Raw genomic sequence first — 27458 nt, forward strand, 5'->3', positions numbered from 1 at the left:
ACTGTCCACATTTTTAAACTAAAAATTCCACATCCAAGTGAAACTCCCTAGTTCAAGGCAAAGGACAGTCATGTAACTTGTGTGTCTCCTCTACTGGAGTATAAGCCCCTTAGGGAAGGGGTTGTAGTATTACATCATGGGGTCCCTAGGATCTAGTACACTGATTAATTAGTGAATTTATATGTGACATTTAAAGGACACAAGCCATTTAGGGTTGGCAGACACCAAAGGAAGAGGAGTAATTCATCTTGTTTCTAACATCTTGAAATAGTATAGATAAACCCCATTCTATCTCTAAGTTTATAACTCACTGCTTCTACTCAGTTTAGAAGTAAAACATTCAAAATAACTTTGAAAACAAGGACCACCTCCTGCACTTAGCAATAACATTTTAGAGAGATATTTTATGGAAGATGGAGTGGATAGAAGACAACATTACTATGCATGACTAATGACAAAATTGTTTTGAAATTGGGCTCATGTACCTTGTAATTCATGGGGGCCTGATGACATGATTGATAGTGCAGTTGACCATATCTGCTGGAAGAAAAGTGTCAGTCAAGATTTCCATATAGTAAGTGAATAGAAATGGCTTAGTGATGAATCCTACTTATATGTAAGATACACAATGCAGGTCAATTTCTTAATTAAGTAACTTTGTATTACTCCTGAAAGAGGAAAGAAAGTTCATTTACATGAAAATATTCATTCTGGGAAGCTCAGCCTCCCAGTGGATCAGGTAGACTCTGCTGTGAGTTCCAGGGCCAATACATGGACGCTCTTCTGTCAGTCATGATTCCACCTCCCCCATGTTCAAAGTGGACACCTTGATGACTAGAAAGAGTAGGAGAAAGGAAACCATGAATGACTCAGCCATCGTACTCACATTCACAAAGCAAACTCAAATTCCTCCAGGTATAGGAAATAATGAATGAACATTTATAGAAAGAATATTATCAGTTAAGCGTTAGAATTGGGGAAAAATTTTCAAGAGGCAGTATTCAATTATTCTGTTTTAAGAAAAATGCTCCAAGTAAAATAGATTCAATTTTTCCATTCATCCAAAGCTCATATTTTTAAATAACTTATATTTAAAACATTAAGCTTTAATCTAGTACTTTTAAATTTTAGCTACCTAAAGCACTGTAAGGCATAGATTATTATGTAAGCCCTATTTTATAATCCCTTTTTCCTGTTTTCTCTCCCCTGCCAGACTATATGCATGATTAATCCTGTCCCTCTGCCAACCTCTACTATAGTGCCTAGCAAAGAAAATTTGAGAAATCAATATTTGATGAATCATGAGAGTTAGCATTTATTGAGTACTTACACCCAAGCACTGTTCTTAAGTGGTTTACTCATATTAACTCATTTAATATTCACAGTAACTCTGTGAGGTTGGTGTTATTTTTATCCCAACTTTACAGATGAAAACTTCTGAAGCACAAAGGGCATAGACAATGTCCCAGGATCACACACCATGGATGTGAGGGGCTTGGGTGTAAGCCTGAGAATTAGGACTACAGAAACCATGCTCTTGATTATACTGTCCTTCCTTCTGTGATGAGTGTTGGCCCCAGAATATTCTTGTAGGGTCATTATCCTTTTAGTTTCTGAAGCATGAGTCATTTTTATTCCATTTGAAAGAGTTTTTATTCTGTTTATCTGAACTTGAAAGAAAAGAAAAGTCATGAATTCTTCTCAAGACTTTTATTAAAGTGAATAAAATAAAGATAAGAAGGGTGCAGTGCTTGTGTTTGGCTACTGGTGCACCACAGCCCAGGAGTTCAGATGGGAGACAATAAAAATGCAGAAGTGGGGAATCAGAATTGGGGTCAGAGAAAGTCTAAGGAATTCAAAGCAACCAGGAAACTCACTCTGAGTCCATTCTGAAAGCGCCAAACGGAACAAGTTTGCAAAGAAGGGGTGACATACCAAGCTAAAACAAATCTTTCCAGTCCCAATGCAGAGAGGCTAGCTCCTGGATATTTCCACATTTAATCCCTAACATAGAGTTTTTCCATTTGAGCACATTTCTGTCATCTTACAAGATATAAGCTGCTAATTATGAACTCCTTGGATCCAAAGATTTTATCACTAAAGCAGGATGACTTTTCCCCAATCATTGCAATTTCTGGAAAGATTTTCAGTTTTGAAGGATTCCAAATGCAGAATGGTTATATCACATAAGCTGGCCCTAAGTTTCATATCAAGTTCAGCTGTCACAATGTATATTTTATGGGAGAGTGAAACTGGAAAATAGTGCGATCTATCAACTTTCATGCATGCCTGACTCCATCTATGCATTTATTCAACAAATATTTTTTGAGAACTGACTACCTCATGCCTTGGAATAATTAGTGCACCCAACTTGATCTCTCTGGGAACATCTTACCTGTGATACAACCTGCACTAGAAAGCTACTCTATCCCCTCTTCTACATTTACCCAAAGATGCCATTCTAAATTGTCAACTGAAGTCAAGATGGAGGAATAGTGGCCAATGGGTAAAAAAGTGTCATTCATGACTATGCACTGAATGTTCCCATTCCAAAACTCCAGGGGAAGCAAACTGGGGCATGAACAGGCTGGAATCGGAGGGAACATTGGTGGCGAGGGTCAGGTAGTGGTCAGCAGGCCTTTGCCATGCCTGTTGATGGGTGCAGCATGGAGGGATTTCCTCCTTATTCCTCCTTTCCATCTCCAGTGAATGAAGAAGAAAGCAAACAGGATCCTGTCCTGGGGCTACCTTTAGCAGTATGTCATCTAATCAGCTACATATATTTTCTTCATTCTGCATGTCTGAAACTTCTGATGGAGGAAAATCTTTTCTGGAGCAAAATAGCATTTCCTAGGACTCCTTAAGGCCACATACAGAGCATGAGACTTCCACATAAATCTTACCAGAGAAGACACTCCTAATGCAATACCTCTTCACATTTTCTCAGCTTCTAATTTAGGAGACTGCAATTCTAGTTGCCCATTAGAGTTACCCGAACTTTTTTTTATTTTTTTAATGTTAATACCTGTATTCCATTTTGAGATTATAAATTGATTGATTTTTAGGGTGGGTCCGAGTCATCTGGGGTTTTTTTTAAAGCTCCTTGGGTGCATTCAGAATTTCAAAGCACTGCCACATATGAATGTATCTTAAGTTTCCATCCCTTGGTGAGAGGAGGGAGTGGGGTTGCAGATGAGTGAATGTAAGAGCAAAGAGAGAAGGTGGTAGAATATCATCCTTGAATATCCCGATATCCCTTGCTGTCCAACATGGAAGCATCTCATGTCATTGGTCTTCCCCTTCTGAAAGGTAAAACAGAATTGTTAAGCTATACCTACTTCATAATATGGCTCTTACACCTTAGCTTTTAACATCAAAAGAGTTAACCTATAACAATAGACTGGATATAATTGAAGAGTGAAAATTCTTGGTAGAGTCCCAGGTTCCGTTTTGTACAGAAGCTAGATGAAATAGCTAGTACTTATCTCACAGAGCCTGAACAATGAGGAAGATAATGGCATTTGTCTTTCACATCCCAAATCCTAGCTAAAAGAACTCGAAAATATTCAGTTTGTAAGTATAAGGAAGAAAAGCTTTCTCTATTCAGCAACCATCACATTTCTTTGTGATAAGTCTTTTAGGACTTGGGAACATTTTAGGTTTTAAATGCATGACTTCATCTGTGGCAAAGTAAATGTTCTGTAGCCATTAGCATAGGGGTAACAAGCCATACCAAGCTTCCACTATTTGTGGGGCACGAGGCATGCCAAACTAGTTTGTTGGTATTTTCATTCTCCATAAACTCTAGAAACTCACTTTGATAGTGAATGGAGTGTTTTCAACATAGTGACCATAAAGCAGGTGGCAAAACATTGATTTTTCTAAGGAAATAATTACATGCAGGTGGCAAGTTGGAGGAGCCCTATTGTATGTATAAATGCATCCCAGAGAGTTCTTGTAATGTATTTTCTAAGGACAAAGTTATACATATGATAAACAGTGACCTAGCAAAACAGAAATAGAACTGTTAGGAAATGAGAAAAGCTGATACTTCAATACATTTCAAAGTTACATCTTGACTTTTTGAAGTTATTGACATACCTTTGAAAACAAAAGCCTTAATCACATCGTTTAGTTATTTAACAAAAAAATTGTCTTTTGCTATATTTGAGGGTTAGTATACAAAGATGAATAACATGTGGATCCTGTACTTAGGAGTGTACAATCTAGGGAAGAAAAATAAGCATAAAAACCAATCATCAAACACCATGACATGGATGGACTTACCCATGAAATTCATATTGTGAAATTATCATTTAGGATGCTATATATTACATCACAGAAACTTCTTTATTCAAGATTTGGAAAGAAATACCTCATAAGATGTAGGAACAGGAATACCAGGCCCTCAGAACAACTGGTTTGGGGTTTACCTTAAGTATTCTGAATACTGTAACTGGTTTCTCTCTCTCTCATTAGGTTAGCAGCTTGAATACATAATTAACAACATAACCCTAGTAAACAAATAGGACCCTTTATTACCAATTTTGCCTACTACCTTCCACCTAGATTCAAATAACTTTACCCTAATTTTGTTTACCTGTTATTGCTGTTCTTAAAATATTCTTATATCCTCTTAATGATGAAAGATTTAAGAAAATTAAACTACAATGAGAGAGAACTATCAAGGTTTTACAAGAATTCAGAGGAAGAGCATCACACAGACTGGGAATGTGGCTGGAGAAGTTAGGGAAGGAGTTAGGAATAAATAAGAAAGCTATCACAATAATAATGACAATAACAGCATTAGCACTTATAGTAATAAAGAATAACTATACTTTAAAAATAATGACAATACTTTACAGTCATAGGGTTCTCCCTATGTATCTGTGCTTTGCAAACATTTCTCTTGCCCTCATGGCAACCCAATGAGGTAGATACTAATATTCCCATTTCACAGTTGAGGATTGTATGAGGCAACTTTCCATTACTGTAACAAAATACCAGAGATAATCAACTCAAAAAGAAGGTTTATTTTGACTCAGAGTTTTTCATGTTTCAGTTCATGACCAGTTGGTCCCATTGCTTTGGGCCTTTGGTAGCATAATACATCATGAGTAGAGAGCAAGGCAGAGGAAGTCTGTTCACCTCACTGCTGAGAACTGAAAGAATGAAAACTGAGAGAACTGAGAGAAAGAAAAATGGACCATCATCCCACAGTCTCCTTCAAAATCATCACACAGTCTGCCCAAAATGATCTAAAAGTTCCCGCTAGTCCCCATCTCTTCCACCACTTTCCAATAGCACCAAGCTGAGAACCACGCCTTCAACATCTGGTTTGTTAGGGCATAGCCAAAGTCCAAACCGTAGGAAGGATTCAGAGTTTAGAAGTTTTCCCAAGATACCACTTTCAGCCCCACTCACTATCTTGCTTCAGGTGCTGCACCATTGATATTCTGAATCTCATGTGAAGGAGTTTTGATCAGGCTTGAAAACCTTATTTAAGTTTTGAAAGGTAAGAGTATTTTTAAGCTACTGCCTGCTGGAATAGCTCCAGGTATGTCCAAAGCAAAGGGCAGCTGGGCGAGGCAGGCCAAAGTGCAGCTACAGCAAAGACAGAGCAAGGGATGGCTCATTTCTGGGCAACTGAATGATTTTAGAGGGTTTTACTAAGGAAGTTACCTGATCATGGAGAAAAACAAAGAGGCTTCAAACTCTGGCTATCCTGAAGCAGAGCCGTGCCTGCAGGGCTATGTAGTGAGAGGGCTGTGGAAGCTCACATGCCTGGTCCACGGTACACCACAACCATGGGCCTCCTTGGTGCACAAGAGCAGGGAAATAGTATCTTGCTTCCAGTGGGAAGTCAGTTTTCATTGACAGAGCTACCTTGAACCCCATACAGGTGAGTCTGATTAACAAAAAGCATTGTTATAAGCACCCCTTTCCTAAATTGCACCAAGGGCAATTAGAGCAAGGTCCCAGTGCTTTTAAGGTCCCCCAATAAAACTTTCCTTGATGGTGGTGATGGTGGTGATTAAAATGTTGCTAGTGATGATTAGGATGATGACAGTGGTGGTAACAGCTGCTGCTAATTATTGAGCCTGTCCACGTTCAAACCCCTGTGCTAATGTTCATTATTGTGCTTACCCCTCACTACCACCCCCAGAGGAAAACAATAGTATGCCCATATTACAGATTAAGTCGCCAAGACTCAGTGTTAATAACCTGCCCCATGTCACACAGGTAATGAAGTGGTAAAGCTGGAATGTGAATACAGGACTGATTGGCTGCCCAGACTGTGACAGACAGCTCTCCTGCCTGCCTCCCATAAAGAATGATATATTGCAGTCACATTGTGTTTCTGGCAACCACTTTTCTATCTTACCAGATACTATCTGATTTATAATAATAGAAAATTGATTGTTGAACTTTGGCTTCTCACATCTTCTCTCCTTTTTGATGTGTACTTGAAGATGACATGATGAATGGTTCATAGGCATGCCTGTGTGTACATGTGCAGGTGACATGTGCACTTGCCCATGTGAAGTCATACACTGAAATGAGAAAGTGTATAGAAAAGAGACATAGATGTGATGGTCAAATCCAGAATTTTCACTTACGAGGCATGTGATTGAGAATGTCATCCAACCTCTCTTATGTATCAGTCACATTGCCATCAATGTTGTCCTGCAGGAATATTATATATAGTAACTGGTTCAGAGTTAAATGCTTAGGAATTATCACTGCCTATTCTAACCCCTCTCTCCTCATCATGCTTTCACAGCTTAATCCTGTTTGTGCAAAGAACCAAAATCAATGACCATGCCAGCTCTCTTCCAGGTCATGTGTATCCCAGAGAAAGAGCATCATGGTCACCAGCACTAGGCAGGGTTGCCATTGGTTCCTATTCTACACCCAGATAAAGGACTCCAAATTTCAGACAGCTTGTTATACAGCAAGACATCATTTTCTGATACAAGCCCTCAGGTTAGCTGGGCCATTGTTGCTTCCAACCACTCTGTGTCATCTTCAAGTTTGCCATGTCCCCACGTAGAATGTGAACACTCTACTTCTGATTGATTTCAGCATCAGTCACCTTTCAGCTATTCTATAACTTTCATGAGTATCCTTGGGAATCTCTCTCCTTTTTACAGTTAGTGCTTCAAGCCAGGTCTAACCATAAAAGTGTGGATTTGAGTTGCTGTACTATCAGTGAATTTACCTCACCTTTATCCAGTTAAGTATGGGGCACTTCACAAAGCTTAGAGAATATTCCTTTCTTCAACACTATTCAGTATTAACTTCATGTGTTGGTCATTTATTTAACGCATGGAGCTCATCTCAAACAGAGTAGACCAGAAAGTCAGTGCACATTCCGGAGCTTTGGCTAAACAAGCATAATGTAAATATGATAACAAAAGAGTCATTGAGAACTCTACACTTGTCACAGAAATGTGTATTGTGCACCACCAACTCCATCAGAAGCCTGACTGCGTGCTGGGTAAGGCCCTTGACTGTGATCAGATAAGGTGTCCCTTAATCACCTGCTCTCTGTAGTTGGCCACAGGTGTATGTTCTCTTAAATGACTTTGCCCCACTGTTATCCTAATTTGAAATTTTCTTTTTTAGCCACATAAATAGAAGAACACAGTTTGAAAATCCTGTCCTGGAAGCAAAAAGGAAGCTACAGCAGCATAACATGCCCCACACAGAACTTGGAACGAAGCCCCTGCAGGCCCCAGGTTTCCGAGGTACTGTACCATGTCAGCATGTGGTGTTGCAAAGGAAAAGTGATCTGACAAACTGTCTGCACTTGCAGATTTGCCTGTAGCTTGGGTCATTGCTAATAATTGATTTGCTTTCTTCAGACCCTTCTATTAGCTTTAGCTGGGTGTTTGCATTATTTCTAAACTAATGCATTTAACAACCACAGATTAAGTTAAAGCCTCAGGCAGTACCTTATAGGAGTTTACAGCGTGTTGCCAGGTGGAGATTAATGGGTTTTGACAGCACTTCTATAAACTGCAGTGATTCATAGACTCAAGTTTGTCTTCTGAAGACTAAGCATAAGAATGAGGCTTGTTCTCCTTTGTGACAGTAGCCAGCTCCTCATCGACATTACCTAGGCCCAAATCCATCCAATCCCGCACTCCCCCGGAGAGGTCGCGCAGCGTCAATGATTTGTCTTACTATCACCGTGACCACGCAGGGAGACCACGGCCCTTTGGTATGTCTCAGGGCAGCTTGCAGACCAGACTGTACCTGAGAGCCACATAGTAGTATGAGTAGCTGCACAAGCGATCACATCTTATGGGCTTCCACTCATTTAAAAAAAAAAAAAAAAATCACAAAGATGCTTCGGAGTCAGGAGTCTAGACTTGCCTGCTGTTCACACCGAGTGTTCACTCCGAGTGTTCACACTGAGCACTGCAGCACAGTGAAATGAATGTAAAGGTCCTCCCAGGAGTGTTCCTCCACTTGAAAGCATTGCTTTGGTAAACATAGGTGAGAAGATTGTATGTGGGTTTTTTTTTTTTTTTTCATTTATGTTTTAAAGAAACTCTGCTTTCAATAAAGATACATCCGATATGTAAGTGGACAGAGAGATAAAGTAAAACTCCAATATAATGACTCACCATTTTACTTTGTTTATTGTATATCGCTCAAAGAGTAGCAACAAAAGTATCATACAAAATAGTTACTGAGTTACCACATACAATTTGGCTATTGGGAATAGCAAATCATATCAACCAAATGTAACAACTAAAAAAGTATCATAAAATACTTAGGTGAGATTTAAAGGAGATGCTTAATTCTGTCTCAGTATGACTGTTATTTTCAAAGCATTTAATATGCTTAGAAATATATTTATTACAGATGGTAGCCAGAAAAGCCTATTATATAACAAATTAGTGGGCAAACTAAATGAGAAGGCTCAAGTTCTATTCAGATTATGTAGGCCCATGATTTGGATGTGTGAACATTTTGTTACAAAATGTGTTACCTTTACATTCATAATTCTATCTAGAAGCATCAGCTTGCCTTTTTCTCACATTTTTTGGATGTACTAAACATGTTCAGGTCAGCATAAATTTACCTATCTGATTACAGAATTTCACAGTATAGGGGTATAAGCAGAAATTAATTCAGTCCCACATCCAGGTACTCTTTCTAAGCAATTTGGACCTTTCAGTATGTGTTCACATTCCACTGCTTCTCTATATCTGCACATGCTTAAATGCTGTGCCATTAGTCTCTTTAATACAACAACAAAGTCCATTTTGGTTTTGTACCTTTCTCTCTCTTCAAGGTTCTGAGAAGGACTGGCCACTCACATACCTCCTACCTGGGATCTTTCATAACTATAAGAGGAACATATCCAGATGTGTCTGGATGATTTGGGCTCTTTGTCCTCTATCTGAAGGCTCAGGAAGCCTGTTGATAGAGCCCTTTCAAAATATAAGAAAGCTAACTTAATGAATAGAAATGTTGACTTAATAAAAAGTCACTCTCCAAACCAAACAGCCTTTGCATTTTCCCTGGATGCTTGGGACTGCTCTGCATTTGTAGAAAGTTCTAGCAGTCTTGCTCCTTTTGCAGCCACCACCTGTTTGCATTACTGTGTAAGAACCTCACTCACTTCCACCCCTGGGATTGCTGCTCGTTGGCTGGCTTTCTGTTGTCTGAGAACTTGCCTTAAACATGCTTTTTCTTTTTTAACTTATATTGGTCAATGTAGAAAAACCACTCTTCACCCGGGATGCATCCCAGTTGAAGGGAACATTCCTGAGCACCACCCTAAAAAAGAGCAACATGGGTTTTGGATTTACCATCATTGGTGGAGATGAGCCTGATGAGTTTCTGCAGGTGAAAAGCGTGATTCCAGATGGACCTGCAGCACAGGATGGAAAGATGGAAACAGGTGAGTTTCTTTCTTAGCGCTTGAGAAATTGGTTTTACAACATCTTTTTTTTTTTTTTTTGAGGCAATTATATGATGCTACTTTTGTGTTTTTAATTCAAAAGTCAAAGGAAACTTCACTTTAGAAAAACCCCAAGTTTTATTTTTCCTAAATTTAACATTATCAAGAGGAAGTAATTAAGAAACAACTTTATATATCATTTTTGTCTTATTTTTTCACACTGCCACTCTGTTTGTTAGATTCAATGAACTCTTAAGATTTACACTTTTCTAATTCATCTCCAGAGCTCCTTCTTTGGGATATGATTAACACTTCACATTTTCCTAACTTATGTTCAGCCACCCATATTTTTAAATTTATATTAATCTTGTAATATTCTTTGTCTAAATTGCCCAGGTTAGATATTTAAATATGTATGCCCATCTGATAGAGAAAAAAAATTAAATGGCATTAGTCTTTATATGTCCCCATACAATTTTCTAGTATATGGGTTTTTTCCTAGTCCTTACAAATTAATTTCCATATACAATTACTTAGATGTCTATCTATCTCTAAATTATAATTGAAATTAATTTCACATGGAAATATAGAAGAAAATTGTTAATGGAATGAAAATATAAAATATGAAAAGTGCACAGAGTAAAGGAAAAAGTAATGAACTAGGTCTGATTTCACAGTCTGATTTTAAATTCTCCTACCTGGCCCATGACCTTGAATGAGTTCCATAACTTATGAATATTAATTTCTTTATCTAGAAAAAAATGAAGAAATTAAATTTGATCTTGTGTATTTAAAATGCCAGTTCAAGAGTTTTATAGTGTAACTTCTTAAACCTTAGAATATTATGCAGTAATTATATCTCCAAAGAAATATAATCCATCACCATTTTTACATTTTTCACTGTGTTGATTTAATTTTTGGTATCATCTTTCTAAAGTCTCTGGATCCTATTACATATAAAAATTAAAGACTCACTCTGGGTGTAGAGATGGCAATGTTGTGACCTTTATGAGTTGTTCCTCCATGAGCTTCAAAGGGGTTTGTCTGTGGAGAAACATAAAATCAAGGTCTTCCTCTGACACTTTTTATTTTAAAAATTACCAATACTGTCTTATCATGTATTAGTTTCTGTATAAATAACTTTTTTCAAGATGCCCTGTGAGTGTATTTGGTACTGCTGCTCACTAGTGAGTAAAAATGTATATAATAGATGACTGATCTCCTTTAAAATGGAGATGAAGTTTCAAAGACAGTAGTGACACGGACCTGGCTCTCAAGGAGTTTACATCTTTGGGGGGTGGGCATCAGACACAGGAGCAAGCAATCGTGACACAATGATGAGTCTATCATGCCATTCTGTTGGCACAAAATCAGAAGTCAGGGAGCAAGCATCAAACATTTTTAAAAAGGAAAGTGTGTTGCTAACTATATAATTGCATTAGACTTTTATGGTGATGGTAATTCCCTCATTGGACAAGAGATAATGAAACAAAATGTAATTCTTCCTAAATATTCCAAAATATTTCATATTTACTTCTAATAGTGCGATTATTTAAAAACAAAGGTAAACACACTTTTGTGACATTCCACAAGTTATAATAGAGAGAATGGTTCTGCAGTTCAGCAAATATTTAGTGATCGTCTGTATAAGCCAAACATTCTGCTAATTAATGGGGATGCAAAACCAAAGAGACAACTGTATCTGTCCTCAAGAAGTTCACAGTGTAGAAATATGAGTGATATCTTAATGAATGTTTATATCAATGCAACAATAAAAATCAGTACTTAAGTACAGAAATAGAACAGAGGAAAGGAGGGACAGCTTTGTGGGGAGATGCTTAGAGAAATCCTCAAAGAGGAGATGGTGCCTGACAGTTCTGAATGAGGACTAGACATCTGCTGGATGGACAAGCAAAGAAGACTGTCAAAAGAGGCAACAGCATGTGCAGAAGCACAGGTGGGAAGACCCACGAAAAGGTTTATATGCCATCACAGTACATATTAATAAGTCATCCTCAACATGTGTTTATGGTGACATATCTAGTAAAATAATAATCACAAGAGGTAATGGTTAACTACTTACACTTGCAACAATCATCAAAGAATAGTAAATAGTTATATACTCAAAAATATAAATGCACTTATACCTATATCTAAAACCATTATCATATGCATTTTCAACTAGTTAGACATAAAGATTTTACTCTGTGACTGATGTTTTATGTATTTGTGTATCTCTAGAAACTAAAATAGCATTAGGCAAACAGTGGGCACTCATGAGTTCTTGGATGGATGAATATTCTTAAAAATGAAGAAGTGAAAATTGAAAATTGAATGGATTGATTCTGAGGTTCTTTTTTTTTTTTTTTTTTTTCCCCATACCGGGGATTGAACTCAGGGGTACTTAACCTGATGTCCTCTTTTATAACACAGCCTAGTTTTTGATACCTAGATAAGGTAGCCTCGCACTGAGGCAAAAACAAACCTCCTTTCCAGTTTCTGGATGAAATTTAAAAGAAGATATATGTTAAGGACAAAATCATTTTTCTTTTTTGTAGTGACTTCATATAAAAAAAAAACTTCAAGAATTAACAAAATAATAGAAACTACAGATGAATAAAAAAAATAATCATTGAATCATTGATATTTGAAAACTGAGTAGTCTCATTTGATATTGAAATATGCATGAAAATATTTCAGTTAACTTTCCTAGCTTTAGGAGGTCTTTAATTTAGGGAAAGAGATGTCAATAGTTTGTTGGGACACAAAGAAAAATCTCCTGTGCTGAAAAGTTGACTGAGGATCCTACACAGGAGAAACAGAAAGGCTGGGGAATTCTTTGTCTCTTAGTCAGCACTGACTCTTGGGAAAGAGTAGAGCGCAAGAGAAAGAAGGGCAGTGTGCTTCTGGCTGCTTTTTGAGAGCTAATTGAGCCAATTCCCACTGGTACTACAATATTCCAGAAGAAGTTTGCTCAGATGAAATTAACATGAAGCCCAGAAACCATCTAACTTCTGATTTTTAAGTATTCTACACATTCAAGTGATCAGGCACCAGAGACCTGTTAACATTCTTTAAAGTATTTTAAAAATCAAGTTTGATTTAACTTGACTTGCATAGAAGCCAGAATCCGAAAGATATTTATATAACATCCTTCAGTCTGAAAAGCATTCCTTGCTGCATGATGTTTCCTGTTTTACCCCAGGCTAAGTTCTGAATCAAGGTTTGTGGTTGTCAACACATGTAGAGAGGAAAGCTGACCTATCCGTAAGGTTGTCCCAAAGAGGTGGGTAGAATTGCAAAGTCACTCACAATCTGTTAGTTTTTATTTGCCCTTTAAAAATATTTACCCATTATATTAATAAGATCACAGCAAGTATCCTTAAAGTTAAACATGGTGGCACGCGCCAGCCTCTGGCATTTCTTCATTTGAGCAGATCACTGTTGCTGCTTTTGTGCTGATTGCTACTTTAATGTCTTTGTTTGTAAGAGTCAGGGTCCAAGTCTGACTTTGTCAGAACCAGTTGGAAAGTTTTTAAAAATGCAAATTCCTGTGTCCCTAGACATGCAGATTCTAAATTTCAGGAAATGGTGCTTGGGAATGTGCACTTGTATACTTTTTAAATTGTCAAAGTTAGACACACACATGGTTAAAAAAAACTAGCATCAAAATATTTGTGCTACATATAACATTGCCTGCCCTGACCCTTCCCACCTTCCAGTTCCATATCCCAGATGCAATCAGTTGGTACTCTAGTAAGTGTTTCTCTTGGTGGCTACCTTCACACTTCTAATTAATGCACTTACATACTGTTATCTTAACAGTTTAGACATGACTTGTATTTACTTCTTTTTAGAAAGAAATAGAGCTTTAGTTCCTATATACCCTATCTACTCTCCCACATCCTCTCAATAGTGTTACAACTAATTTGAGTAAAACTTATATAGATTTTGCATTATTATAACTGTATATTTGTTCATTGAACCCAATAATAAACCATAAATACATAGTTTCCCTTAAACACCATTTGAGTTTCACTTTGTCTTTTAATTGTTTTACTGCAATATCTTTCTTAAAATGGTCCTATGGCTGTGTAATGGTGCATGCCTGTAATCCCAGCAGCTTGGGAGGCTGAGGCAGGAAGATCACGAGTTCAAACCCAGCCTCAGCAAAAGTGATGCACTAAGTAATTCAGGGAGACTGTGTCTCTAAATTAAGAAAATACAAAATAGGCTAGGGATGTAACTCTGGGGTCAAGTGCCCCTGAGTTCAATCCCTGGTACCAAAAATAAATAAATAGATAAATAAATAAAATAAAAACGATCCTATGGTTTTCTCCCAAAAGTACCATCATACTGAATGTTCTAGAGGTCTCTTAATATGCAATATTAAGAATGGCAGTCCACTCTTCTCCATAGCCATGTCCTCTTGTGTGTCCTCATGGCACTAAAGCACCATGCCCATGTCTTATTATCCTCAATTGTCCCTATTTAAAAGTAAAACACTGAAAAGTCACTTGAAATCCTGCATTTGTAGCAGTCTTTGAAGACTGGTCAAATTTACTTAGGATTATGAGGCAGGAACAGATGTGAATGTCTAGCTTGTTCTCTGGGGCTTTTGACTTACATTTTTGGGGACAACCTTATTCTTTGATTTAGGGTATTTGGGGAGAGTTCTCCAAGTGGGTGTGTGGCAGAGCAGAGCTTCTATAGACTCATATCAGATGTTTCCTGATCCCTATTCTTTCTGAGGTTTTGTGGAGCAAACTGAGAGTCCATCTTGTTCTTGTTACTGTCCCTTCCAAGAACATACTAGAAAAAGAATCAGCAAACTCTTTCTATAAAGGGCCATATAATAAATACTTTAGACTTTTTAGGCCAGGGGCTTCTGTCACAACCCGACTCCACCCTCATGAAAGGAGCCCTAGACACATGTGAACAAACAGGTATGTTCATTTATTCATTTATTCATTTATATGCTGTTCCAATAAATATTTATTTACAATTATAGGCAGCATCAGGTTTTAGCAACCCATGTTCTAGAGTATACCTTCTAAAGCCTGATACATCATCTATCACGCCTTTATTGACATTCTCTATTCTTCAATTTTCTTGCTGTCTTGTCTTTTATGGCCCTCTTAGATAATAGCTTCCCTCAGGTTCCCTTTACTGCTGTGGGTTATTCATTTCTTTGTTAAACAGGCTAGCTCTGTATGTTCAGTCTGTTGTCTTGAAGTAGAAGTCTTAGAATCTGCAGTATATACCCACTGAGGTATGAAGACCACTACAGGTAATGATAGCTAGAAGGTTCTTTTCCCATCTACTCTCCAGTTTAGCAAATATCTCCATCCTATCCTCGCCATCTCTCAATACAGCTTCTGCTCAGAATTGCTTTAAAGGGGTATTTATGTATATTTTTGGCACTAACTTTTGGCATAGAGTCTGTGGTCATCTGCCCAATACAAAAAAACAAACGAATCCTTACATTTATCTCTCTTATCAGCCACATAAACTGACTTCTAGAAATTAGCCCAGGACATTGAACTATGAGCAACTTTTCACTTTTTGGGGCCTTCAGTACTGTTTGGGGATACTTGTTTCAAGATTGCATTACCAGGAATCTTAGTTACCCTTTGCTCCTGGAGAACAGTGGGGATTAAGTAGAGGCCATGGTGCTGTGCACATTCCTGATAGCCCTGCTCTCAGAGGGGCAGTTACACTCCTCCCCACCCCTGTGCTCCCCATCCCTGTGCCTCTCTCCACTCCAGGGACCCCAGTAGCTATACTTCGCTCCTTAGCAATTTAATAAAATTCCATGGTGGTTAATTGAACTTTCAGGAGAAAACATTATGAGAACCCTAAGAAGTTATTTGAAAAGGTTTTCATTATCTTCCCACCACTTCCTAATATCCATAACAGGCTCCTTGTTCAATTTTGAGCAGACACTGCCGCAGTCTCTTCTGGTCATTGCCCCCTTACCTACTAGCCACCTTATAAAGATCTTAGTCAATCAACCAGTTTTGTACCACTGCTCACCTCTATGATGAAGTGTTCACATTTAGGTACTGTAAACCATTCCGGTGTTTTTTATCAATTGCAAGAAGCAAATGAACTAATCAGAGAATTATAATTTGTTTACTCTTTTGAAGCACCCACTATCCTTTTTTTGGCTACATAGCGAATCAGGCCAAATCTCACTGATTTTAAGGAACCATCTATCATTTGCTTATGATGCTGCAATCTCACATGGGATCAGTTGGGTCACACTCTTCTAGGAGGCTCTCTGCAGGACTCACACAGCTGTAGTCCTGTGGAAGCCTTCCGAGGGCTGGGATGTGCTAGTGGTTTTATTCCCATGTTGATGCTTCAGCAGGGATGGTTGCAACACTCAGATCTGGCCAGGCATCTCTTTCCACATGGTCTCAATTTCTAGGTGGTTTGCTCATTCTGCATGGTAGCTGAGGGTTCCAGGAGCGCAAAAAAGGGGGAGCTGTCAAGCCTCTGAGACCTTGAGCTGCACACCATGACTTTGACCTCCTTCTGTTAATCAGAAAAAGACTTAATTAAGTCAGCCCAAGTTCGAGAGGAGGGGAACCAAGCTTTACTCAATGATGGAAAAATGGCCAAAAAAATTAGTAATCTTTTATCTATCACAGTATCACAGTATCTTCCTATGATGTCTTGATTTCTGATTTTTTTTCCAGTTTATTCAAGTTTCCCTGAGAAAATTACTTCTTGCTCTTAGGGGGCTCTCACTGCCCTCACATCGTTGCTGGCACAGAAATGTTGATAATGTTTTCCCTTCCCATTCTCTGTAGAACTAATGACATATAATAGTGAATCAAAATTCCATATCCAGAGATTATGAGCAGTGAAATCACCAGATCTTTAACTTTATCTTTCCAATAAAATTAAAGGAGGTGGTTGTAACAATTCAATTAAAAAAAAATTAATCTTGCAAAATAGTCAAACTCAGATCTATGTTAGATAACTTTTTTTAAAACAAATGCTCTGATACAATAATATTCTTTTTGCCTCTTTAGAGATTTATGAATGTTAGGTGTTACAAAACCAGTTGAGTTTCTATAAAAGCAAGAAATAGAATTGAATTTCCAGCCAGCCAAACTATACTAATATCTCCAGTGGAGAAGAAATAAACTGTGCTTGTTTAACCTGTCAATATATTTACTCTTGATTCTTTCCAAGCATACCTAACCTTCAAAACCCCACTTCATTTTGTTCGAATACTTAGTATTTCCACCAAAGTGATGTTTCTTCCAGATCAATAACTGGACATTTCACAGTGAGGGCGAGAATCAACTGAATGCTTTCTAGCCACTGTCCACCCTTTAGGATGACATATAAGTGTTACAGAGGTCACAATTGACAAAGTGCTTGATTTTTAGCTACAAAACAAACCACTTGAGAGGATTTTAAAAATTGTTTTGTTGTACCAATTCTTAAATCATGCTATGCTTCATCAATAACTCATTTAGCTTTAAAAAGAGACCCTTGTGATCAAAATGCTATAATGATTCCTGTTTTCTGCTTATTTCTATCTTTTGTCCTTCTTCTTTTTGCCCTGTACAGTGTTCTTTATGCCCTCTTCATTTAAAATCACATTCTGGATAAAAGGTCACTTGAGAAGGGACAACTATACAAGTCATATTCTGGTTCTCATCTCTGCACTAGAATAAAAATGTTACCATTTTAACACAGATAAAGTGAAGTCTACTACTTTAAAGCTTTTTTTCCCCTAATATTGGTATCTTTGGGGATAAGATATGTGATTAAGAAATGATATTCATGATCATTTTTAAGCTATTAAATATGGAAGACAATGTACTTTTATTACCATTATTTTAAAGTTATTCTACACAAAAGCTTTTCATTAATTTATAATTCAGATTCCCTGGCTCTCCTAGCAGCTAAAACAAGAAGTAGGTAGGACCTTGACTTAGTCTAAGAGCACAACTCAAAATGATGCTAGACATTATCACACCAGGGATATTAGATTAAAGTACTCTTACTAGGTATAAAATTGGCATTTTAAAAATTTGAAAGCTTGTTATTTAAATGTAATGGCAATGGCTTAGAGATTATGGGGTTAACATTATCTTTATACTTCTTGAAAGAGATACTGACTGAGGTATACTAGTGAAAGGTGTTCAGTTTATGATAGACATATTTGTAGCAAAGGTATTATCTAAATGCATTTAAGAACTTTCCTCATTTTAACTTATTTTGGGGGGAGGGTACCAGAGATTGAACCCAGGGGTGCATCACCACTGAGCCACACCCCCAGACATTTTTATTTTTTTATTTTGAGATACAGTCTTATTAAATTGCTTAGGGCCTCACTAAATTGCTGAGGCTGGCTTTGAACTTGCAATTGCCCAGCCTCAGCCTCCCAAATCACTGGGATTACAGACCATCACGCCTGGCTCATTTGAATTTTTTCAAATCTGGGTCCAAAATCACCAATTCACTTGCTTATAAATAAACCAAAATGACACAGATGGGTGCAAAGATTTCCCAGATTCTACTGTCTACATTGCCATATGCATTCTTCTAAATAGTATCAATTTCATTCAGGTCCTGCTACTCTCATTTTCTTACCTAATGGAACTGAGCCTTTAGTTTACCAGGACAAGATCTGCTTTTTATGGAAGTCGCTTATTTGTATCTGCCCCTCCCTAGCTGAACTATGAGCTTGTTTTTCACCCTTCTCTGGAGAATAAGCTCTCTAAGGAAGAGACCACTGTGTGACTTGATCACTAAAATCCCCATGGCTCAGGTGGTTACCTGATATGTGAAAAATGTTCAATTTGTTGATTGAATAAATCAATGCATCTGTGCAGCACTGATTTTCTGACATGGATTATAACAGAGTCCTAAGATATACTGTAGGAGTCATAGATTATTGTTTATGTCCCCCCTAAAATATTAAGACTTTTCTTAGTCTAGTTTAACAAAACATATCATCAGATGATTTATGGCATATAAAGTACTTATTAGAAAGGCTGTAGCACATAGAATCTCTTGAAAATGGTAGTTACCATTAATATATATAAGACTGTCTTCCAAACAATTGAAGAAAGCTATAGTATTCTGGGAGTGATATGTGAAAGGATCTATGAACATCTTAGGAATTTCACCCTGTGGATTCTTGAAATGAAATGGTTCTGCACTGAACATTTAAAGATAAGCCTTGCTTCTTTAAGTTATTTTAGATTTAAAGGAGGCATTGGAAAAAATTTTAGAACTGTGGTTAATGTATTGGCAACCTTTATCCCGTCAGCAGCTGAAATAGGAACATTCTACCTCTTTTGTGTGCATGTACTTTGACAGTTGGGTTGAGTGTCATTTAGGTGTTTCAAAGGATTCTAATTCCTTTTTGCTAGATATATTTTATAGAACTCAAAACTTAATATTCATTTATTCATTACAGTCTTTCATTTTTAAAATGATAACTCACTCCAAAAAGAAGTCAGGCTTGAATCATAACAAATAAAAAGTCAAAAGAGAGTAAGATAGTTTGAAAATATATGAGGCAAGGTAAACATTTCTGTTAAGAGAAATAATATTTCCTGAGTTAAAAATCTATATCGGATGTTGGCACATACTCTTACAGATGTTCACAATGGGATGTTAGTACCCAATGAATAGTGTGATTGTACAGATAGGAACACATAAATGTCATCAGCCACAGATATGGGCAGTGTGAGTGAGAAGAGGAAAGAAATGTCTTTCATTTTTCAGCTAAGTCTTAGATCTTAGTTCATAATTATAAATCTCAGCATTCTAAATGAAGAGACTTCACTGAAGTCAATAGGAGATAAATTACCATGCAGACCTTTGTTTATAAGTGTAATTCTGCTGGTTTTTGCAAGCTGCCAGGGAAATTAGAGATGGAGTAGGCCGGAGTCTGCAAATATCCAAACTGCTGCAGCTGCAGAAACATTATTCCTGTATCCAATGTAATTAATGTGCTGCTCACATGCTTCAGCTGAGGATTTGCATGAACCGACAAGAGCACACACGGTAAATCTTAAGTGTCATCATCTAATTCACCACTTTGTTGGAAAATCCAACTCTGTGAGGTAAATTCTGCATGTCTTCCTGGTGAGAACTCTTGCCAGAAAGAAAAAAAAAATCCACCATGTATATTGACTCAAGTTGGAACTCGGCTTTGTGAAGCCCAGGTTGACAACCTGGAACTGTCTTTTTACTGTATCATCACCTTCACATCCTTCTCTCCTTATTTTAGAGTATTGAGTCCCAACATGATTGCTTCTCTTCTGTTGTTTGCCTTTCCTGTTTTCTCATCTGACTAGAGGGAGGGAAAGGAAAAAGAATGCTAGATATATTTATCCTGTGTCCTCATGAGAGAAGGAACATACTAGGCATGAAAAAAAAAATGACTTAGATTGCCACATCTCTAAATTTAATACGAAGTACTAACATTCCTTTAAGTGTGATGATAAGCAAACTATGTAGCAACACTGGCATTTTTCAAAGGAGTCTCTCATGGATGTGTATAAGATTGTGATGTTAGATTAGTACATAAAGTCTCTCAAGTGTTAAAGTGATGAGGTTAAACATGTGTGTGAGTTGGAGCTGGAAACAGCAGCAGAAATACAAACATCCACCCTGCATACAGTGAACACTCCTGAAAAACAAGATGCCAGGATTTTTTGGTCACTGACATTTGCCTACAGGATACATCAGTGGTAAGAGTGTCATCTCGGAATTTACACAGTAGAACCTCAAATACAAAGTAGATATGGAATTGTTTTCAGTCTTTTTCATCAAGGCTTGAGTCCTTGAGAGTTTTTTTTTTTTTTTTTTTTTTTTTTTTTAACAAAATGCAAAGGTCATTTTTCCTTTGGGGGGAGGGAAATAACCACCTGCCATTTTCTGGAGAAAAGGTGACATTTTTCTATGAAAAGGAGACATTTTGCCCAGAGGCAAGTGGAAGCAGTTTCTGGGATTGCCTGACAGTGAGTTTACATAAGAGCAGAACAAGATGCTGTGCCTTTGGCAGAAATGACATTTCTCTCCCTATTCATAGTTGCAAATTCTAAAAAATACAAAACTGATTTTTCATGGTAATTCTCCCAATCTCTTATTAATGCATAAGGCAGCATCATTAATTAGTGTTAGGAATACATCCCTTGCTGAGACAGAGGTTATACAAAACTAGGGCTCTTATCCCTGCGTCAGCCGTCCAGGGCTTGCATCTGAGTTCCGTCACTGCCTAATCTTGTTCTGCTTCACAATCCACCTAACATCTCACTGTACAGCCCCAGTATTTCCATCTACTAGTAACTGTTCAAAATAGACAAATCCATTTGCTCATTCAGTTATTCAGCCAACCTCATAATGTGCTATTGAGCGGTACTTTTCACAGAATTAGCTCTGAAGTCCACAGACTCTCTCAGACTGCCACGGCACTACCTCACCACCATAAACCCTCCACTCCAATCTAAGTCTAAGCACACAGAAGGTAGAGGCAGGGAAAGAGAATCTTTAGGGTAGTTTCCTTGATGTGGGACGCAGTGTTTGTGTTGACAGGTAATAAGTCATCCCCATGAGAAAGGGCAGGGTGTTTCTCACCTCTCATCTCAATCCAAATGACTGGGAAGCCTGGGGGGGGGGACCACTACTCACTGAAATTGCTCTTGCCTGCAAGAAGGGGAGATGGGGGGGTTGGTTTCCAAATTGAGCAAGTGCTCAGGCAGCAAGCCTGCATTCTTGGTCAATCAATTTTGGAAAGAAGTGAATTTGACAGAGATGGTGGGATAGAGAAAAGGCCCAGCGGTGAAGCCACTGCAGCTCAGGATTTGGCATGACAAAGCTGTGTGAGTGTTCTATGGTGGAAGTCACCATGGGGAGCAGAGCCTGACTTGGACCAGCTGTCTTCCATATACCACTCAAAAGAGTTGCCTTTTGGCAAGGAAAACCAGCCATGACAGGTGGGCAGTGCCCAATATGGCAGGAGTTGACAGAGGTGGAGGAGTTCAAACAAGCTAAATATTGCAGTGGCCCGAGGATGAATACCTGCCACTTCAATGGCCAGTCACTATTTACCAGAGAAGCAGCCACAACCAAGACCAAAAACAGGATATAGTTCCAATCTGTTAAATAAAAAGACATCTTCCTCTTTCCACCTGACACACTGGAAGAACTAGACCTTGATGAGTGCAGGAGAGAGACAGTGACTCAGAAGTGGATCATGTCTCCTGACCTCAAAGCTCTCAGGGGCCCAGTATCAACCCATGCAGGGAGCAGAAGGTAGAGATTTAAATCAAGTTTGAAGTTGAAATGTGAATGAGGCTGGATGTATTAGAACCAGAAGTGGCTTGAAAATTAAGACTCTTCCCAAGATACCATTGACGGAACGAGAAAGAGGAATGAAAGGAGTGGATGGAGAAATTACTTTGTTCTTGCACACAGCCTCCTTCCCATCAGTGAAGACTGCTCAGTGAATGGGTTGCATATGCACTGAGTACCCAGCAAGACTCAGGTGTCCTTTCAAGGACCCATGGGTGAATAATATAGTATCTGCCCTAAAGGAATATACAGTCTGGTAAAAGTGACAGAGGCATGTGAACAATTTTAAATGGCAACTGGAAGTACATGTCAAAAAAGGTGTGTGTAGGCTGCTGAGGGACAGATAAATTAGTCTTTCATAAGAGAAGGGGTCCTGGGGAGAGGCCAGGGAGGATTCCACAGAAATGTGAATCCAACAGACCTGAAGGGAGATTAACAATGTCTTAAGCATTTAAGTCTAAGTTAGGGAGCATGTGAACAAGGCTTTCAAAGGTTTACGTTTGGAAGATTCAGCTCATCAAACTCATCAAAGATAAATCAGTGCTCGATTGCATAGTTATATGTTCCTTGGTGAGTATTTTATGATTTCCTTTTTGATTCCTTTTCAGAAAGAAATGATAGCAATAGCATTCATTTTTATGTTGCCAGCAAAGTCTATATCGTTCATAACTCAGTGGGATGAGAGAACAGAGTAAGAATATATGCCAAAGTCTACAACATAAAGAATGCAAAGTGCTTCAGACATTGAATAGCTGCCAAAGGGAAGAAAAGAAGTCATGTTTTCCATCAATTCTTCTTGGGCCTTTTAGCTAGGAGAACACCACAAATGGGCAAAAGCTGTAGAGAGATAGTTTTGATTCATTATAAAAAAAAATAGCTTAATGACAGAGCTACCCTACAATGGATGGGTTGTCTAACTAACAATAATATTCATTGAGAGTTTGAGGTCACTGTACCAAACCCTTTATATATATAGTATCTGATTTAATTTCTATATTAACCCTAAGGGGTAGGTCTAATTATACCTATTTTGCAAGTAAAAAACTGAAGTTCAGAAAAATTAGGAAACTAGCTCAAGACCACACCACCAGTATGTGCTCAGGCTGAGACTGAGAACCCTTCTTGACTTGTTCTACTACCTTCTGGGAGACTAGTCAACTCTCCAGAACTGGAGGTATAGTCTGAGTCTGAATAGTCATCTCTCAGGTAGCCCTGCTCTGGCCAAAGGTTGAACATATGACTCAGTATCTCATCACTCAGGTGTGACATCAAGAAGCTCTTTCTCTACCTGCCTGACTCCACTCCACCTCCACTGTCTGTAATAGTTAAAAAGAAAAATACAAGGTTCATACACAGGAAGTATGGAAATGTCATAGTAGCATAGGTGTTTGGTTGTTTTTTGTTTTTTTGTTTTTTTCCTTGCTATATGCCACAGTTTTTTTTTTTTTTTTTTTTTTTTTTTTTTTTTTTTTTTTGCACCTACCCATCATTGATTTCATGGGAGGAAAACCCAGAAAATACATTAAGAAGTTATTTCACATTTCTTTTGTGGCTATCTTTTGTTGTTCCAAAGTTCTAATGTAAAGGTTTCCAGAGCTTCTCAGTACAAGACCCATGAAGTAATTTTTTAAAACATATCATTAAGATAAGCAAACCAAGCACAAAACTTAAGAATTGTAAGAGGACTTCACATGCTCATTGAAGTTAAAGGAAAGCTATGTTCTGTGAAAAGAAATCTATGATCATCTATAATAAACCTAGTTAGACTAAGGTTTGAGACTAAGGTGTAATAAAATAGGAATCCAGAGCAGGTCTTGGTGACTGTTAATGCCAAACCATCTCCTCAGAAAAGCACTTTGCAATCCTCATTTAGTTTTAAGCATGTGACTGAAGAAGGAATGTAGAGTTTCTTAAGAAGTGATCCCAAGAGAGTTAATGTTTCCTGAGGACAATATAAAATGTAGAAACATCTTCAAAGCTTTGATACCAATCCAAATATATTGCCTTTACTCTAGAGAAAAAGTATGGATGTCCTTGGCTCACATGGGTGAGGTATTGAAGTAAGAAATGAGATCCTAAGGTTTTATGAGAAAAATTAATTTCAGAAAGAGGTCACTTATAGCTCAATAATGAGAATTTACATTGTACTCTGTTGATGTTTAAAACTCAAGTATGTATTTGATATTCCTGCCCAGTAAACCTTAGGGGTTGTAATATAGTATAAACAAGAAAATAACTATAAAAAAATCTTTGGAAAACTGCAAAATGCTTCATTGTTAGGGTTTTTTTATTTATTGCTTTCTGGTGATTTTGCATTTTTAAATATTCTTATATTCTGCTTTCTCCTTTTTAATTCACTGTGCTGAAGTATGTTCTTATCTTTTCCCTTCTGGGTGTTATCAATCTGTCTAATTAGATTATAGACTCATTAGGTGGAGGCCAATGGCTAATTCTCTATTTAGTAGAGGAACAACACACTGTTGATATTTAATCATCCATATTCTCCTGTTCTGGCTCAGTGGGTCTAACTGTACATCTTCTGAAAGCTCAATAGAGTCAAAATGGACCCACAGAGAGTGAGAAAAAGGCGAGAAGGACAAATGAATTTTCATTCAATATTCAAGAAGTTCCTTTTGTGAGAGTATAATTGCTAAGCCACAAACTTATAGAATGGAAAATCAGCCTGAATAAATGTAAAAGGAAAAAAGTCAATATGCAGTAATTGTTTTATGTAGCTATGGGCTCAATTCAAAAGAGTTGACAGTTTTTAGGGGGGAAAAACAACAAGATGTGTTGTTCTGTTTGGAGGGAAAAGAAAAGTTAACATTCGTATGTGGAACTTTTATGAGTGTCTCAAAACTGTTTAAAGAACACTAACTCAGTACTCCTTGGAGATCATGATTGAAGCAATAATAGGGAGGCATTAACTTATACAGTTTAAAAACAAAGAGAAAAAAATTGGCAAAGTTTCATTAGTTCTGGGGCCAGACTCCCTGATTGCTCATTTGCTGTCTTACATAGTTTGTAAAATCTACAGAGATTTTAAAGTATTCACGCACCCTGGGATTGTAATTTAAATTCTACTCAAATTCTTAATAAAAAGTTTTATGTTTTCTTCATCTTCACTGAATCCCTCTTGGTTTGTAACCAAGTTTTCTGTGACTTCTTCTAGAGTTTTATTTGGTTTAATTGACAATATCCACTGAAACAAAGACAGTGAAAACAAAATTACCCACTACCCAGCGATAGGTGGATTCTGTAAGAGTTCATTGATAGGTTAATAGTAGAAGATTCTTTTAGCAACTCTTAGTTTTTGATATATAATAAAGGCTTACAGAGTTACTTTTCTGACAGCTATGTAAAGCATGTTTTCTGAAAATTTCATTAATACCACTTAAAGTTCATTTAATTAATCCCACTGAGATAGCTCCTTCTGTAATCCTGTCAATGTAAAGAATAAGAAGGGGTAGAAGCTCATTGCATCTGCAACACTAAATGCAGCAAAAGTATACATTCTCATTTTTATACAAGTTTCATCACAGGGCTAAGTTTGGTGAAAAGTGATAGGAATGCATAAGCTTTTATTCATTGCTTGTGGTGCACCTTGAAAAATGTGAGTAGGGACACCTTTATATCTGAAAACACCTCCATCTAAAGTAATAGCTATAGGGGATGAAGAGACACTTTACAAGACATACCTAAGTATGGTAGATCACTCTTTGTCACTCATAGCACAGATGGACAGTTGAGACATTTCCCAGTGGTCTTCCTGGAATATATTTGTGGAAGTACCCCCAAGCTAGAGACTCCTGGAGTGACAAAATATCTTCACTGATTGATTGAAGAAATAGCATATCTTCTATCACGGAAAAGTTTCAAGGAAGAATGTTTTGGAGTGAGGAAAAGAAAGTACAGGAAATTGTTGAAGCAAAACAAAATCAATACTGAGAAAGAAGAGAAAAAAAGGGGTAGGGATAGAAAGATGACCACAGCTTCTTCCAGTAAATGACAAATGTGACTGTGTACCTGGAAACTAATTCTAAAAAGATAGAAACTTACTAAAATAAAAATGATTAAAGGCAGAAATGAAATTGAAACAGAATAGTAAAAGTAAGCTCAAATTTGAAGACTTCATTTCTTAGCCTCTTAATACATATACATTACATTTAATCCTTATTTGAACAGTTTGCAATTCTGAATATAATAGAGTCTGAGCTAATTGGCTGAGAATGATAACATCCTTTAAAATGAGTTTCTGGCATAATGTCCAGTCTTCTCCAAGCCTATAATTACTGATGTGTGTATGTGAGCAAGGAGCTATGTGATTTAGTTGAGCTCAATGGACTAGTAATAATACCCCTGATCAATGTTTGAAACCCTCCAAGGAAGAACCGAGTATGAATAGCATTACAAAATTCTATGGACAGCAGTGATTGTAAGAAATAAAAGGAATTACAGGATATATGAACTCTATCATCAACTCTTATTTCTGGGAAAATGGCAAAATGTGCAACCCTGCCAAGTATATGCCAGTTAGCATGATTCATTTTGAACATGAGTTATCCCTCTAGCCCACAGACATCCAGAGCCCAAGTGTGTGTCTTAATACCACATCACATTACTTACTGATTTCACTAAATTGCACGAAATAGAAATGTAAAACACTTAATTCCAAGTGGGAGACAATATGATATGGTAACTAGAGCACTTAGAAACTTGGGAAAGTAACTTCTTACTTATGGACTTTATGCCCAAAGTCCATGATGGTAAATTAGATGATGTCCCAGATCCCCTCTGGCTCTAAAATAATATAAATGGCCAGTTGGAAACAATAAAATACACATGTTCATCTAACCAAGATAAAATCATAGCCTTTCTATAGCATGTCCAAATCAGCAAGCTGGATGAAGTCCACCCATGATAAAGGGGTGTGTCCAACAATTAACTCTGAAGACCAGTGTCTTATCTTGTAAAAGAAACAAGCACAATTGATTGAATACAGTCTAATACAGTCAAAACACAACTGCCAACAAAAGCAGTCAGCTAGTTTTATTATTTCTAATGAGTATATATACCACAAACTACACAGTCAAAAGAATAACAATGACTGCATAAAATATTTAATGATCCTGGAGCATAATTTAGGTATGCTACACAGTGACCATAATTGAGCAAAGAATGATGGTTAAAGTTACCAAGC

General features: G+C 37.5%; 1 protein-coding gene across 9 annotated transcripts in view; it reads left to right on the forward strand.

Annotated features, from left to right (window-relative positions):
* Window positions 1–27458, forward strand: part of Magi2 (membrane associated guanylate kinase, WW and PDZ domain containing 2) — a 1289418-nt gene that overhangs the window by 994182 nt on the left and 267778 nt on the right. For all 9 annotated transcript variants that reach the window (XM_047561711.1, XM_047561713.1, XM_047561712.1 and 6 more), the window contains 2 exons: window positions 7630–7751; window positions 9740–9922. In XM_047561711.1, coding sequence (XP_047417667.1) covers window positions 7630–7751; window positions 9740–9922 — 305 coding nt within the window. The remainder of the gene's footprint in view (window positions 1–7629; window positions 7752–9739; window positions 9923–27458) is intronic.

This window comes from Sciurus carolinensis, chromosome 8, assembly GCF_902686445.1.
Source record: "Sciurus carolinensis chromosome 8, mSciCar1.2, whole genome shotgun sequence".
Classification (NCBI taxonomy): Eukaryota; Metazoa; Chordata; class Mammalia; order Rodentia; family Sciuridae; genus Sciurus; species Sciurus carolinensis.